General features: G+C 38.0%; 2 protein-coding genes across 2 annotated transcripts in view; one reads left to right on the top strand and one right to left on the bottom strand.

The window, feature by feature from the left end:
• The window catches only part of LOC107671250 (cytohesin-1-like), a 48160-nt gene extending 43501 nt beyond the window's left edge, over positions 1-4659 (bottom strand). The window contains exon 1 of the mRNA XM_016464148.1: positions 4210-4659. Within this exon, the coding sequence (XP_016319634.1) occupies positions 4210-4285 (76 nt within the window). The 5' untranslated portion in view covers positions 4286-4659. The remainder of the gene's footprint in view (positions 1-4209) is intronic.
• The window catches only part of LOC107671251 (gastrula zinc finger protein XlCGF7.1-like), a 15728-nt gene continuing 3226 nt past the window's right edge, over positions 4218-16719 (top strand). Inside the window, exon 1 of the mRNA XM_016464150.1 lies at positions 4218-4302. Coding sequence (XP_016319636.1) covers positions 4295-4302 — 8 coding nt within the window. The 5' untranslated portion in view covers positions 4218-4294. The remainder of the gene's footprint in view (positions 4303-16719) is intronic.

The following is a 16719-nucleotide window of genomic DNA, read 5'->3' as shown; positions in this document are numbered from 1 at the left end:
GGGGGGGGGGGGGGGGGTCAGTGTGAGGTTACAATAACACATAAAAAGTTTGGTGTCAATATGCAACCAGCTTGATGTCACGGTTTGCCTATTGTGTTGGGAGTGCGGAGCGAGGGAGCGAGGAGACACGGAGACGAGGGAGAATATTTGAAGAGACTTTAATAAAACAAAACCAGGGAAACATACACATAGGGCACCAGGCTGACGTATAGACGTTTAACACTGGACACTAGACAAGGGAAAACACTGGGATAAAGAATCTGAAACTCAATGAGGGAATTAACAAGACACAGCTGAATCAAATGGAACTCAATGGGAACAGGAAGAACCAAATATGGGCACAAAGAAACATGGCAGAAACTGGGTCACGGGGCACATATGGAGCAAAACACAAGACACAGGAACACAGGGCTGACATTACCTCTGTCCACGCGCCACATTACTTCCAACGGAGAGGGGGCTGGGCGCTCTGGAGGCCTCTACGGACAGGCCTACATGGGACAGAAGGCCTTCAGGGCGGTACCCATTCCGTGACCCATGGCAGAGCAGGCAGACTATGGAGCCATGGTGGAGCAGGCAGACTAGGTAGCCATGGCAGAGCAGGCAGACTATGGAGCCATGGCGGAGCAAGCAGACTATGGAGCCATGGCGGAGCAGGCAGACTATGGAGCCATGGTGGAGCAGGCAGACTAGGGAGCCATGGCGGAGCAGGCAGACTAGGGAGTCATTGCGGAGCAGGGAACTCAGGGGGCCATGGCGGAGCAGGCAGACTAGGGAACCACGGCGGAGCAGACAGTTCAGGAGGCCATGGCAGAGCGGTCTCTGTGGCCTTGGCCTCGGCACTATACACACTATAGCCCCCCCAAAAAAATTCCTTAGGGGAAATTTCGGGTTCTGAGGCCCTCCGTGGGTCAGGCGTAGGAACAACGGCCCTCCCTGGGCTTGACTCGGGATCTGTGGCCCTCCCTGGGCCAGACGTAGGAACAGCAGCCCTCAACGAGAGAATTAACAAGACACAGCTGAATCAAATGGAACTCAATGGGAACAGGAACAGGAAGAACCAAATATGGGTACAAAGAAACATGGGAGAAACTGGGTCACGGGGCACATATAGAGCAAAACACAAGACACAGGAACACAGGGCTGACACTTGACATCATTCCAACAATTTCATTGATGCATTATTTGAGAACGGTTTGTTCTATTGAAAAGCTTTTTGCTAACTTTTTTGCTGGGGAAAATCAGACCAACGGTATAGGAGGATTTTGAAAAAGTATGTTTTCTAAGAAATTCAAAATGGCGGACTGCAAGTTCGACCGAATATGGAATAATTGGCATCAATGTTCTCATGATGATCCAAGGAATCTGACAAGACCAGTTTTATTAAAATAGGCAAAATTAATCAAAAGCTATTAACATTTTTTTTTAATTTCATTATACATTTTGACCAGAAGATGTCGCTGTTCCAATACTTTTTGTGTACCATCAGAGTATGGTCCTGATGACACATACCGAGTTTCGTAACATGTTAATGCATTTGTGAAATACAGCATTTTATGACGAAATTCAAAATGGCCACCGCCCCAAAATGGCCAATATGGAAAAAAATTGGATATCATTTGACATGGCATGCTGCACTGAATCAGAAGCGACCAGTTCAGAAGTTGCAAGCAAAAATAGCCATTTTTCATATCTCCTGACCAATAGGTGACACTGTGCCAAAACACTGCATGTAGCTTCAGGTGAATCTTATGATGAAATGTACCAAGTTTGGTCAGAATACGTGAAAGCATTGCAGAGATAGAGCTAGATGATAGATAGATGCTCTTCATCCAATTTGATTGTGTGTTCTTCGAGAACAGTAGGGTTTATCAAAATGCTTTTAATAACTTTTTGCCAGCATGGTCTGAAGATGATCTGAGCCAATTTTGGTGAAAATCAGACAAAACGTCTAGGACGAGTTCGAAAAAACAATATTAACAACAATTCAAAATTGCAAAAAATCTGACTCGAAATTAACATTTTAGTTTACCAAAAATGCTTGTCAGTACATTCAGAAGCACATAACAAAACTAATTATGAAATTACATATAATGTTGTACTTACATCCCACTTAAGAGGGTAAAAACACTCATTTTATATATATATATATATATATATATATATATATATATATATATACATATATAATATTGCATATAAGTTTAAACTATAATACATTTTATATTTTAATAAATAACAAGCAATAGTATTTGAAAACATTACATTTAGTTTGCAATTAAGTATATTTATTTAAACTATACTATTTCCATAACAAGTACTCTTTTTAAAAGTATACTAAAGTGTACTTCTTTTTCACAAGGGTAGGCCTATGTATATTTATCAGATTTTACAAAATTTGTAGCACACATTTACTCTCTCCCCCCAACAGACTCAGACTCTCGTGTTAACTGGTGATATTCAACCCTATAGTGAGCATAGTGTGACAAAATCTAAAGCAGCTATGACAAATACAACAAGTATTGCATTCTGTGTCTTAAATCTAGAATGTCCACTACCCTCTGTGTTTTTCCAGTAGTCAGAGTAATGAGCCCTTGTCTCGATCTGTTCCCAGCGTTCAGAGTCGCCTCCAGCTGTTTCCAATCAAAAATCAAAACGTAGGGAACAATTTCCATGTCACACAGTGGACGGCAGCTATAATTTCAAAGCACCTGCTCTGAACTGAAATACACAGGGATTTTATTTAGAATGATATCAGTCTCATAATTATCATCAGGGGCAATTAAAACAGCATTGTCATGGGATTCATTTCACATTTGTATCACACTCACTGTGCCAATTAGCTGGAGGTAGTTATGCTTTTGGAGAAAAGAATACCATTGGACTGGATGAGAGGCTAAATTAAGGCCTGGTTAATTGTCAACTTTTAAATTGACTAGTATGTTCGGTTTAGACATGATAAGGAGGAAACAGTTACATTGACAATGTAGATATGATTAAGCGTATGAATTTTTGATCCAGCCATTAGATGAGTCATGCAAGACTCTCTGAGAGCATTCACACATTAGTTCAAATTCACTGCCGTCATTTGTTAAAGTTGGAGCGTGATGAAGCTGATGGATTCACAGAGTTTAGCAACATGAACTGTAACACCACCAGATGACGACATTTCTGAACATTTCCCAACACAACAGGAACAAATCCCCTATGGTGCTCTGTACATTTGCCTTATTATAACGTGTGAATATATCCCCTATCGTATTCTACAACAAAATTTCCTAATTAATGCTGTTCAGTTGCTTTGACACAATCTGTATTGTTAAAAGCGCTATATAAATAAAGGTGACTTGACTTGACTTAAATTCAATACAGTGAATCACACTTTAAACCAATAGGGGACCGGATCTTTCAAGGTTTAAAAAGGAAAGCAAAAGCACAATAGAATCACAAACATATCACATGACTTCCAAGTCTTCAAAAGTCAGTAAATAGCTCAGTATTAGGAACAGTCTGAAATTAAAGCATTCAAATAACTGTCCTTCTCTTCATTGTTGCGAGAACTATTCCTGTAAATTGTAAGACCGAGACAAGGACACCAAGTAATGAGACCTAAACCAACACTACGTTTATGTGATCTTGAAAGGTTTGGTGAAGATGCTCATAAACTCTCTTGACCATTGGGTCTGAGGGATTACATCTGCCTATAGTCCTTAATGGCATTAACTGATCACTGCTCCCAGCTGGTGCCTGTGAGACTAAAGATCCTTTAAGCTGACCATACAGGTTCATTAGGCAGAAAGAAAACTCCCTGTTTTTAAGTCCTTCCATTTGCTTTTCCATAACATGTTGATTCTAATGCATACAATAATGTTGCACTCCACATGAAGACTGCACACTTGTACCTTCTCAAAGTGATATAAACTAGTACAGTGGAGATTGGACATGCAAAACATGCCTTGAAAATGCTGCTTACTGGCTTGGGTAAAAAGAGGCCAACTCCAAGTCTGTATGATATTCTCAAGTACCTCCATCAGTGCAAGTCAGTGGGATTTTTTTGATCTGCCAGACAAAATTAAGTCTGGTTGCTTAAAGTAACACCACAATGCTGAGCAGCAGTGATTATGATAACAATGGTTCTGTTAACCAGAGAATCAATAGAGAACATACTGGTTATGATTACAATGCTATAAAAGATTAGACAGCTCTCACCTGAAAGACTCCTTGGTAACGTTGGACATAAGAAAGCTTGGAAACTAGTCACACACAATTCACTAACACTCCCCATGTCCTCAGAATGAAGGTGTTTCTGCTCTGTGTTTGCAGCTTTTCTCCCTTCCCCAATTTCAGCGTGTGGGTCAAGCTACACACACCCAAACCAGCCTGCCTGTCATGTCTCAGTATCTCACAGCATTCGTTCTGTAGTCCACAGGACTCGTCCTCTTCCTCTTTAAGTCGTCATGTTTGTGTGTGCGTTTGTGCCTTGCTTGACAATCTCAACTTCTCTGTGACACGTTCAGTACTTCACAATGCAATTTGCGTGTTTGTTTCCTCTTTCTGAGCTTGCCGTAAAAACTGCAATGCAATTCTCTTCCCCTCTCACTGCTAATAATCTCGCTCCGCTTCTCTGCTCTCCTAATCTGCCTCTTTCAGTCACACACTCGCGCTCTGAAGTCTGCACACACAAACACAAAAGAAAACAAGAGGATAAACACCACAGTAAAAATGTGTCGGTTATGTTAAAAGATGTACATTTTTTAAATCAAGATTTTTTTGAAAAGCTTTTGAACATTTGTCTGCCAGAACTATTTTTCCCCTTTTATTTCTTAAAGCAATGCATATAAACATGCACTGAAATGTAACTATGTAACAAAAGAAACATAGAAAGAAACAGTGTTTTCTTTTAATGTCAATCACCTCAATGACCAGCTGTGAATCCCCTCAGCAGTCACTAGGGCTGTCGAGAATAAATTCGAATTTTCCACTTAAATATTATCAAATTATATTTGAATTTAAAAGGCATAATTTCAATTAGGGGGGAAAAAGGCTTTTGGCTTCTCTCCTGAGGCCACAAGAGGGCGCATCGAGCGAAATATTATGCACATTTCTTCAAAGCGTAATAAAATAACACGATTATCTTTGAAAAAAAGTGCATAATGTTTAAAATAATGTTTATAAACCATATATAATTAATAAAGTTGCTTAAACAATTAGAAAAAAAAATAGCACCATGCATGTATGTATAGTTTAATACAAAGGACCGAAAACCAATCACAAAGAGTAGGCTACTTTCTTCATTTAAAAACATGAGATACAGTGGGAGGGGGAAAACCGCCATAAAGTCTTGAGACATGTTTTTTAAAAGTTGAACTTACATTAATTTTACATGGCTTTCTAAACATGCCGCTCTCTTGTGGGAGACGCGAGTGCAACGCTGATAGATGTCCCTCTAGAAAATGTGATAAATATTTTATCTGTGTGAACGGCTTGTTTTCAGTTTCGCCGTAAACAACATCTTCGCCACACTGATGCTCTCGTTTTCCGCTATATATTGAATGAACAGCGTAGCAGCGCCGCATAGTGGGTTCAACTTGATAGGCTAACAAAAGCATTAAAATGCAATGACACTTACATTGTCGTTGCATTTCGTGTACCACTGATAACGTTTTTGCATTCAAATGTGGATTATTTTTTTTTTTTAATTCGACGAATATTCGAAATTCGGATTTTTTGAATTTTTTTTGACAGCCCTAGCGGTCACATATCTATACATTACATACCTCAGCCAATTACCTTTCAGCATGCCAGCTGTCTTTCTGTCAGTCACAGTCAACAAGAGAGTGAAAATCACGAGTACAGAGAGCATGAGAGAAACGCCGGGGGACGAACGTCTCATGCATGAGCTGCAAAGTAAGGGAATAAAAATGCTGCAGCTGCACGTCAAACGCGTCATAGGACAGCAGAGCCCTTTCTGTCAACTCAGCATCTCTCCTCACATCTGACTGTTCACTTCCCTTTGAGCTGCCATTTATTCTGCAGCTGTGAAGAAAAAGCAAGCAAAAGAACAGTCAGAAACGGCACCCTCTGAAAGTCTGAAGAAGCTCTTTAGAGGTCAAACAAGGTTTCCACATCTGACCAATGAACTATCATGAATTTCTGCCAGTAATTTATTATTAATGATATATTTATTTGTCACCAAGACAATGGTATTTAGCTGTTTTTCCTTGTGCTTTAGTGACATAGAGTGCATGCTATTTTGTTACTTTCACCCGTCCCACAAATGTAAAGACGTGTTGTTATTTTGTTTTTCCCATTATGGAATATTCCACATATGTGTGATTTTCCATGTGGTTAAAGTAGTTGGTTAAATGACTTCAGCAGCTGGTTTGTCAGGTTTTTTTTTCTCTCGAATCGCTCATGTTACTTAGGTGAGCAAAGGTCAGACTATCACTCAATTCAACTAAATCTATGATGAACTTCCCAGCAAAGTCCATTTTTAAAGTCCTCTGTACAATATATGTGTATATCTGTGCAAATATACTTTTAGGTTCTTAAAAGGTACTATTTATTGGACTACAATATTATATGCAACATAATATTTGAGTTTGAATAGAGTTAAAGAATACAGAGCTCTCAATACCTCTAAAATACATGCACCACACATATATATCCTGTCTCAGGTCATCTCAAAGTCATGGCTATATCATAACATAAATATCGATGCGTTAAGTTTTTCCCCCCTTCCTTTTGGTGTTCTGAAAATGCTGATGAAATGCAACACAGGGGACTTAAATTATGCTACAATGTCGCCCCTCAAAGGCCATCATGTTGAATGTTTTTTCTTTACAAACATTTCTCTTCAGCTCAATTTCATGTTGAAGTCTTTTCTTAGGGATGCAATGCTGATATAGCAGAACTTTGATTTTAGTAACTTCTTATTTAAATCAGGGGTCTTCAACCAGGCTCTTGAGACCTGAATTTAGCTCAAGGTGCTTAAGATCACTAGAAAAATGACAGGCAAATTACAGCATGTTAGAGCAGGTAAGAACTACATTTTGCAGGACAGTGGGTCTCAGGAGCAATGCCCAAGTCTGGAGATGATATATAAAACCCAAAACCCTTTTCATTAGCAGAGCAAAGACAGTAGGGCTATAAGGAAACATTTTTTTAGATTAGATTTTTTTTCTGGTCCAAAAATGTATGCTGATTGTTTAAAATAAAATAAAATAAAATAAAATAAAATAAATAAAATAAAATAAAATAAAATAAAATAAAATAAAATAAAATAAAATAAAAAATAAAATAAAATAAATAAAATAAAATAAAATAAAATAAAATAAAATAAAATAAAATAAAATAAAATAAAAAAGGAGAAAAATACTGTGTGGGGAAAAAAAAAGTAAATGACATTTGTTTTAATCAAAAATCATGCAAATCATTTTGAAAATGAAAATGCCTTCAAATCTATTATCTCATCTTCCTCCTTTGTCAACCTAACAGTGTTTTGGTACTATTTAGTGTTTTGGGCCCCTTCAATGATTTTTACCCCAAATACTATTCTTCCAGTCTTTTATCTCACAATATATGTGGTAATTTCAGGTATTTTAATTATCTACACTAATCTCTACTGGCTGGCATTTAAGCATTGGAAATTATAATCTAATGGTGCTGGAAATAGACAATATGTTATATTATAACATGCTTATGAGTTATACTGAAAAATGAAAGTAAAGACCTCTTACAGAAGTCTCAGTTTTCTACTTCATTAAATTAATTAAAATTATTTAGCATCACATTCAGGAACTGTATTGGCATTTCAACAGCATTCTGAATTGATGGCACATAAACTGGTAGGAAAAATAGCAGTTAGCGGAGTCGTTCTCTCCAAAGGAAGAACTGTGCTATGCAGTGCTAAAGCACCTCCTACGCAGCCTCCTGTCCTCCTCACCCGCAGATCTGTCAACACAGAGAGAGAACAGCTCAAACTGCACACAATCTCACATTAATAAAATCATACGTAAGGTATGTTTTGGTTAGGTATGTTTTGAAGCATGGCAGCTGGTTTTAGCTGGTCATGTGCTGGTCTTAAGCAACTAGCTCCTGCTCAGGACCAGCTTAAACCAGCTCATGACCAACTAAGGACCAGCTTAAACCAGCTCAAACCAGCTGCCATGCTTCAAAACATACATATGCTGTTTTTTTCAACAGAGAATGTATTTTTTGGGGTGCAGGGTGTCTAATGCCTGATCTCATCTGATGTAAGTTCAAAAACATCAATGCACAGACACAGAATACTGATTTAGAGCAACATGAAGGTGAGTAAATGGGCAATGTTCATTTGTTATGGAAATGTTTGTTTCAGTTGGTATTGTAAGCATCTGAAGTGTCTGACAGCATGAAACTATAAATGCAGGCTGTTAAATGTGGCGTGGAGTCTTTGCGCAGGTGTTTGTGAGTTTACGGGGTGTCGTGTTGAACTAGAGCGCTGTTCGTGTGGGATGAAGAGAGCTCTTGGGCAGCTAGAGCTTCACGCTTTCGGCCCACAGCAGTTCAAAAATCGACAAAAACAGCTCATAAACTTTCCCTCATGCTAGTTTAGATGTTACATCATCTCACATCAGAGCTGGATCTGAAGCTCAAACATCTTTCAGCAAGCTGAGTTTCCTGGTCTTAAAGGGATAGTTCACCCAAAAATGAAAATGTGATGTTTATCTGCTTACCCCCAGGGCATCCAAGATGTAGGTGACTTTGTTTCTTCAGTAGAACACAAACGAAGATTTTGAACTCAAACCGTTGCAGTCTGTCAGTCATATAATGGAAGTGAATGGGAATCACGGCTTTGAGAGTCAAAAAAACATACACAAACAAAACCAAATTAAACCCTGCGGCTCGTGACGATACATTGATGTGTAAAGACACGAAACGATCGGTCTGTGCAAGAAACTGAACAGTATTTATATCGTTTTTTACCTCTGATTTACTGCAATGTCCGAACTGTCCTGAGCGTGTTCTGAACAGCCGGCGTGTGACGCGTCTTCTTCTTCTTCTTGCTTTACGGTGGATCGCAGACTTAAGTGCATTACCGCCACCATCTCTCAACTGGACCACTGACACTCCCAGTTGAGATTGTAGATAGAGTGTCAATGGTCCATTTGAAAGATAGATGGCGGTAATGCACTTAAGTCTGCGATCAGCCATAAAGCAAGAAGAAGAAGAAGATGCGTCACATGCTCAGGATGCGCTCAGGACAGTTCGGACATTGCAGTAAATCAGAGGTAAAAAAAACTACATAAATACTGTTCAGTTTCTTGCACAGACCGATCATTTAGTGTCTTTACACATCAATGTATCGTCACGAGCCGCAGGGTTTAATTTGGTTTTGTTTGTGTATGTTTTTTTGACTCTCAAAGCCGTGATTCCCATTCACTTCCATTATATGACTGACAGACTGCAACGGTTTGAGTTAAAAATCTTCGTTTATGTTCTACTGAAGAAACAAAGTCACCTACATCTTGGATGCCCTGGGGGTAAGCAGATAAACATCACATTTTCATTTTTGGGTGAACTATCCCTTTAAAGCCTGTGCATTCAAGAGAAGAGCTGATCCACAGTCAGTGTCAACACTGCGAGATGATCTGAGATCTAGTATTGAGTTACAACACTGACCTCAAACATACGTACAGAACCTGCCTAACATCAGTTCTGCAAAGTGACACCCGATCAGACAAAACACACTGGGTCAGTGACATGTTATTATGATATAGTCATCTATTCCTCACCAGTTTGCTTCAGACTTTTACTCACTTTTCACCAGTAACCTTAAACTAATTAATCTCAACAAACAGGCCCGTATTAGTTTTGTGGTTCACAACAGGTTTGAAGTTCTGACTGTTTATGAAATGGCACACAATTATGACTCCTGAATAACGTTTGCATGCCAAGCAATAAATGAAGGTCACAAAATGCGTCAACTTCATAACTCAGCAACATATGAAGTACATTTAGGTCTAGCAAGTTCAGGTCATACGAAAGATGATACTACTGAAGGTACTGGACAAAACTTTATATTAATAGACAACACTCTCAGTTAATGACTGCTTGGGTTTTGCTTACTAGTCTCCTTCAGCGTAGGTTTACTGGAGGTTTCTGTAGTTTTATCATACTATCAAGATTTTCCCAGTGAACTATCCATCAAACTAACTGCAATTAACCATGCTATTTCTTTGAAGAGGCTACAGCAAATTGCATCCTGTAACACTCGCCACCATCTTTTCTATTTTGGGATGCATTCTGTTCTCAGCAAACTGAACAATGAATAATTGAGAAGAGTCTTTCCATCGCAATGAACATCATAAAACAGCACACACTATCCTGAAGCAGAGCATTTTGAAGCTGGTCAGTTTTATCATGATCAAAACATTCCACAATTACACGAAGTGGGTTAATGTCTTTATCGTTGAATTGCATGAATTTGTATTCAGAAGTTACATCTCAGAGCCAATTGTATGATTGTATAGGCATCCTGTGTTCCTCAACAAAGTTGGTGGTGTGAGTTTACTGTGAGCTTTGTGGAAATGTTACATTGTTTACTCTTTTACAGTAGCTATAAGGACTTAGTAAAGTTTTGAGCCAAAATTCCCATTACACAAATGTATGTTTTCTCTGGCAGTGGTTTGATAATTATGGCTCTATAAAAAAAAATGTAATTTCTATCAAAACTAAAATTCCAATATCATCATATTTTCTAATAGCTGGTGTTTAAAGAGAACACAATAAAACCACGGTGACATATTCTGACAATGGCCAACTATTTAATGAAGGTACTGTAGCTTTTAACTGAAAGGTCCCTTGTGAAAAGAAAAAGTGTGCTTAACTGTACTGAATGTAAATGCATAGTGTACTTCAAATCTTAAAAGTATTTTCCCTTTATTTTTCTCATATTTTTTAAAAGAACTGTACATACAGATAATATTATTGAAATAAAAGTCCACTTACAGTAAGTGTACACTCCACTTAAGAGAGAACACTTTCACGAATATATGTTTCTTAACACACTTAAAGGTGGGGTAAGAGATTTCTGGTAGCCAATGTTGACATTTGAAATCACCAAAACAAACACGCCCCTACCCCAAAAGTGTCTTGCCCCTATTTTGATAGCTCCACCCCACACATAGGTATGCAACCCAGGCAACGGATTAGTTCTGTGAAACAAAGCAAAACTGCTGCTGCGCTCTATTCATGACGTATTGACACAAATTTCAAATGATTTTCAACGGTCGCTTTGTCGCGTCCAGTGTACTAGACAGACTTTAGCTGTTGCGGCGCAGACACGGTGTTACTCACCTATCGAGAAGAAACAAAACAACCTCGGCGTCCGATCGCAGGCCTTCCACTCCTTGAGTTTTCTCCAGCGCTGGAAAGATTGACTACAAGTTTTGCTATTCGGCCCGAATCGGTTTTCTAAAGTGTTTTTGAAAAGTCGCTTACCCCACTTTTAAAAACATCCATTTTGCAATAATGTCAAATTAAAAGCTTTACTTTAAAGTATACTTTAAATCATTATGTTTTAATAATCTTTTGTTGTAATTTAAAGAAGTAGGCCTACACGTTTGTTTTATGTGTTGACTAACATGCTAAAGCACATGTAAAGTACTTGTTTATAATTTTAACTACAGATTAACTACACATGAAGTGTGATTTCATATTACGTTAATATATTTTAAATGTACTAAATTGCAACCTCATATAAATGTGTACTTTGAATATATATTAGGCTAAAATATACTTAACACGTATTTAAATAACAATTAAATAACAACTGTTCGCCTAAGTATAAAGCTACCTCGCTCTACCCTGCCCTACATCTATTATGTTTAATATTATAAAATAACGTACGCGAGCTTGAAGCTCTTAAATAATTCAGAATCCGCGGTAAGTCTAAAGGACCTGTTTGAGACATGCCAACAACTTAAAACATCCGAATCCTCAGAGATATCAAACGTGTTTCCCATGGAAACAATGCATGTGAAATCAACGATTCCAGAAATGTAGGCCTACAGTATTTTCATGCACAGTATTTTCCTCCATGCTGTAAATCACAGCCTTGCACGCGCAATGCCATTTTTAGCACTGTAGACATGAAGCAGAGATTGTGTCCTACCGTAGCTCTCCTCATCCATCTCCAGCGAGCTGACACTGACGCGGGAACAGTGAAGGTGTGTCTCAGAGCGACTGCTCTCTTCTGCCCAACCCATGCAGTGTGAGGCCGGCGGAAGAGCCCCGGACGCGCCCCTCTCTCTCTCTCTCTCTCGCTCTCTCTCTCTCTCTCTCTCTCTCCTGCCGCATCTCTGTCTGCATCTCAGACCGACTATGAGGGTGTCACTCAGAGCATGATTTTACCTAATCTTGATGGATTTTTTTTTTTTAAGATTTGGCATCCTTTGTGGTTGGACTCATTGTCAACTAAAGGGACATTTTTGTACAGAGTCTGTCATCATTTTGAAGGAAAGGTTGATACACCATGGTGTTATTTCTTTTTCTTTTTTTGGGCTGGATTAAAATGTTAATCCTTGGAGATCTTTGTAGACATATTGTATTGATTGTATCAATATTGTACAGCATTGTATCGAAACTTTGATTTTGTATTGTCCAAAATCAAAAGCACGCCTTGAATGCAGTGTATGACACTGTAGATAAAAAGTGTCTGCCAAACGTGTAAATCTTTTTAGATACACTTACATTTACATGCAACATACATAGGCCTACATAATTAAATACATTTGAGGTCCTTGTTCTCAGTCAGTATATTCAGAAAACAACTGTATTGCATTGTTTTTTTTTTTTATTATTTTTCCTTCAATAAAGCCTCGCTCATTGAAGAAATAGAGCATGGTGGATGCAGTCAATATTTTTTATTTTAGGTGAAGCAAATCCTTGTGATGGAGTGACCTCTCGATTCAAGTGAAGAATGAAAATGAGAAGCTTTAAAAGGTTAGTTCACCCAATAATGAATACCCTGTCATTAATTACTCATCCTCATCATGTCATTCCAAACCCGTTAGACCTTTGTTCATCTTCGGAACACAAATTAAGATATTTTTGTTGAAATCCGAGAGCTTTCTGACCCTGTATAGACAGCAACGGAACTATCACAATCAAGGCCCAGAAAAGTAGTAAGGACATTGTTAAAATAGTCCATGTGACATCAGTGGTGCAACCGTAATGTTATGAAGCAACGAGAATACTTTCTGTGTGCAAAGAAAACAACAATAACAACTTTATTCAACTATTTTCTCTCTTCTGTATCAGTCTTCAAAGTGTGTTCAGGAGAGTATCACGCATGCGTGTGGTGCTGCTGACGCAGGAGCCGGCGTTCTGACGTAAAACACTAATGCGCTGCGCCTTGTTTACAAGTAGAGGAATGCACACACACATGCGTTATGGTACTGTCGTGAACGCATGTCGACTGAGACAGAAGAGAAGAAATTGTTGAATAAAGTCGTTATTTTTGTTTTCTTTGCACACAAAAAGTATACTCGTAGCTTCATAAAATTAAGGTTGCACCACAGATGTCACATGGACTATTTTAACGATGTTCTTACAACCTTTCTGGGCCTTGAACGTGTCAGTTGCATTGCTGTCTATGGAGACTCAGAAAGCTCTCGGATTTTAATTTGTGTTCCGAAGAATGAACGAAGGTCTTACGGGGTTTTTTTTTTTTTTAACGACATGAGGGTGATTAATTAATGACAGAATTTACATTTTTTGGGTGAACCCTTTAACAAAATGTACTAATCAATGGTTTGATGGATTTAAAACATGGCAGTGACTGTGTACTATGTAAATGCTAAGGCAAAATACTATGTTAAGAGTCAGGGGGTGTAAGGTTTGCAAAACAACGTTTTGTAAATTGTCATTTTGTCTTGAAATATATTAATATCATATGCAGCTCCTGAAGGGCAGTACTAAATAATAAAAAAGAAGAAATAATAAAAAGAAATAACATAACAAAATAACATAGTTATGTTGCATTAATATAATCTTCTGGAATAACAACATACATTTAATTTCTACAGTAAAAAAATAAGCCACTTACCACGTTGTTTATCAAACTGTCTTGACATGCAACCCTGTTCATTTGTCCATTTTTCTCACACCAATAATGACAAAAGAACAAAAAAGATAATATCAAGGAAAATATCAAGTAAACTGTGATTTTGCATAAACGGTTTACATTAACATTTAACATTTTAACAAGTGCAAATTAATAAACATATATGTCTTAATGTTCAGATTCTGACGCCCTAACAGGTTAATGCTATACTCTAAAAAATGCTGGGTTAAATACAACCCAATTGCTGGGTTTGTCCCTACTTTACCCAGCACTGGGTTGTATTTAACCCAGCATTTTTTAGAGTGTACTCAATTACTTATTCAACTAAGAGCAGTGAGTGATATAGATGTTTCAAAGGTACGAGCAAGTTGTTTGCTAGGATCATGTTCAGTGCATAAATTAACTGGGATAACATGGATCACAGGCCTGTATCTCTGATGTGTAAAATGGATCATGAGCTCAGTCTAGTCATGCCGCTGATGCAGCTTCAACCAATTTTCATGCATTAGCTAGGATTAATTAAGACTATTCATGTTGCTATGACAAAGGAAATAAAACACTAAAATTAAAAATCTACTATATTATATAGCATTTCATGAGCTGTTAAATTATGCAAAAGCAACAGGATTTGTTATTTATACTTGATTTTTATTTTATTATTATTATTTGAACCATCTTGGCGATGCACACTTCAGCCAGTAGATGGCGAAAAATTACCACACGTTGGTTTTCCAACAGCCATAAAACACCACCAGAAGAAAAAGAAGAGTCTTGCACGACAACGGGCAAATGTCATATTATTCCACATCCGACAGTGGAGTCCAGCAATGCGCGTGCTGTAAATGGCGCACTTGTAGTGCGTACTGTAAAGTCTGCGAGCTGACATTCGCCCCAATAAATGAGCAACTCTAGCTGAAGACAACTGAAATCAAGATGTTTATTAAAGAGGAGAGTGAAGAAACGAGTTGCCCAGATGAATGCACAACGAAACATGTAGATACTGATGAACAAAGAGGTTTGTGCCCATTTGATTTTTGGCTGCTCGGAGCAATGTTAACCCGACATATGTCTAATGATCTGGCCATATTATGTTTAGGCTCTGATTTTTGCATGATGTGTTTTGTCATCTGACATTACAGGAATTCCTCACTTCTATTTGATCATGTGACTGTTTTAATAATTAGGTGGATATTTTTCAAAATTGTAATCATTTACGCATACACGATCCGTACAGTAGTGTTTACAGTAGTCATCATGCAGTGCATGTAAACCGACGTTGCGCTGGTAAAACAGGGATCGTTTTCGTTTTCCGTCTGTTATGTGATTATATGTGAAATACAGTTCATATCCATATGTAGTAGCTACACTGAGCCTACATTATACCTGTACCAATGCAGTTAAACCAGTGGTTCTTAACCAGGGGACTTCAGCAAACTTTCATGGGGGCCTCAAGGCTTATATTTATTTACATCTAGCTTAGTATTTACATATTCTTAATTCAAATGCTAAAAAAAACACTAAAAGTAAAGATGTACAATATTAAACTGACGTCATATTTATTGATTTTACTTGTTTTATTACAACAGAAGTACCTGAAAGACATAGGCTACAGTATAAGCTTAGATACCAGGGCCTTCAAATATTGTCTTAGTTCAAGGCAAGAAGAGCACAATAGCTTTTCTTTGTTTATTACCCCTCACCACTCTCAACAACGTAGTTCTTCTCTGTTTCACATTTAAGGTTGTTATTTTACTAGTTTATAGCTTGCTTATTACTCCTAAACATTTCTAGATATGACTTCTATTTGTGTGAATAGGGTTGTTGAGACTTCTGTTACCAGCAGACATGAAGATGAACTGCACTGCAAATCGTTCTATTATATTGTAACCAAAAAGTTTAACTGCAATTTTTTTATTTCAGTATGTGTGTTAAAGGGGTCATATGATGCTGCTAAAAAGAGCATTATTTTGTGTATTTGGTGTAATGAAATGTGTTTATGCGGTTTCAAGTTAAAAAAACACATTATTTTCCACATACTGTACATTATTGTTTCTTCTCTATGCCCCGCCTTTTTGAAACGCGTCGATTTTTACAAAGCTCATCGGCCTGAAAAAGCGAGGTGTGCTGTGATTGGCCAGCTATCCAATGCGTTGTGATTGTCCGAATACCTCAAGCATGAGACGAAAATGTTACACCCCTCACATACTGTTGATGCCGTGTCCCGGCCGGAGCGACGAGTCAAAAACATTAAAACCCATTACAAACGAGGCATTTGTTGCATCCAGTGGGGACATAATTACTGATTATAATGACTTATACTGTCTTTTTACGCATTGCGTTGCATTGCATCGCGCCGCGTAAACATAAAACTCTGTCTGCATTTGTGATCAGAGAAATGACAAACAAGTGCTACTCTACACTGCCCAAAACTCACGTTTGAATCATCAGTGGCAAATGAAAACGTACTTACATGAGTCAGAACTGTCGGCATATTAGTCTAACGTTACTCTCCCAAGATCAGTAAACAGTACTCCATAAAATGCGTTGCACACATCTGGATATTTGGGTTAAACTGTTCTGGAACAGTGTTGTAAATACAACTTAACCAC

Source organism: Sinocyclocheilus anshuiensis, unplaced genomic scaffold (genome assembly GCF_001515605.1).
Source record: "Sinocyclocheilus anshuiensis isolate Anshui unplaced genomic scaffold, SAMN03320099.WGS_v1.1 scaffold2670, whole genome shotgun sequence".
Taxonomy (NCBI): domain Eukaryota; kingdom Metazoa; phylum Chordata; class Actinopteri; order Cypriniformes; family Cyprinidae; genus Sinocyclocheilus; species Sinocyclocheilus anshuiensis.
The sequence above is the reverse complement of the archived record's forward strand: the minus strand, read 5'-3'. Positions and strand labels throughout refer to the sequence as shown.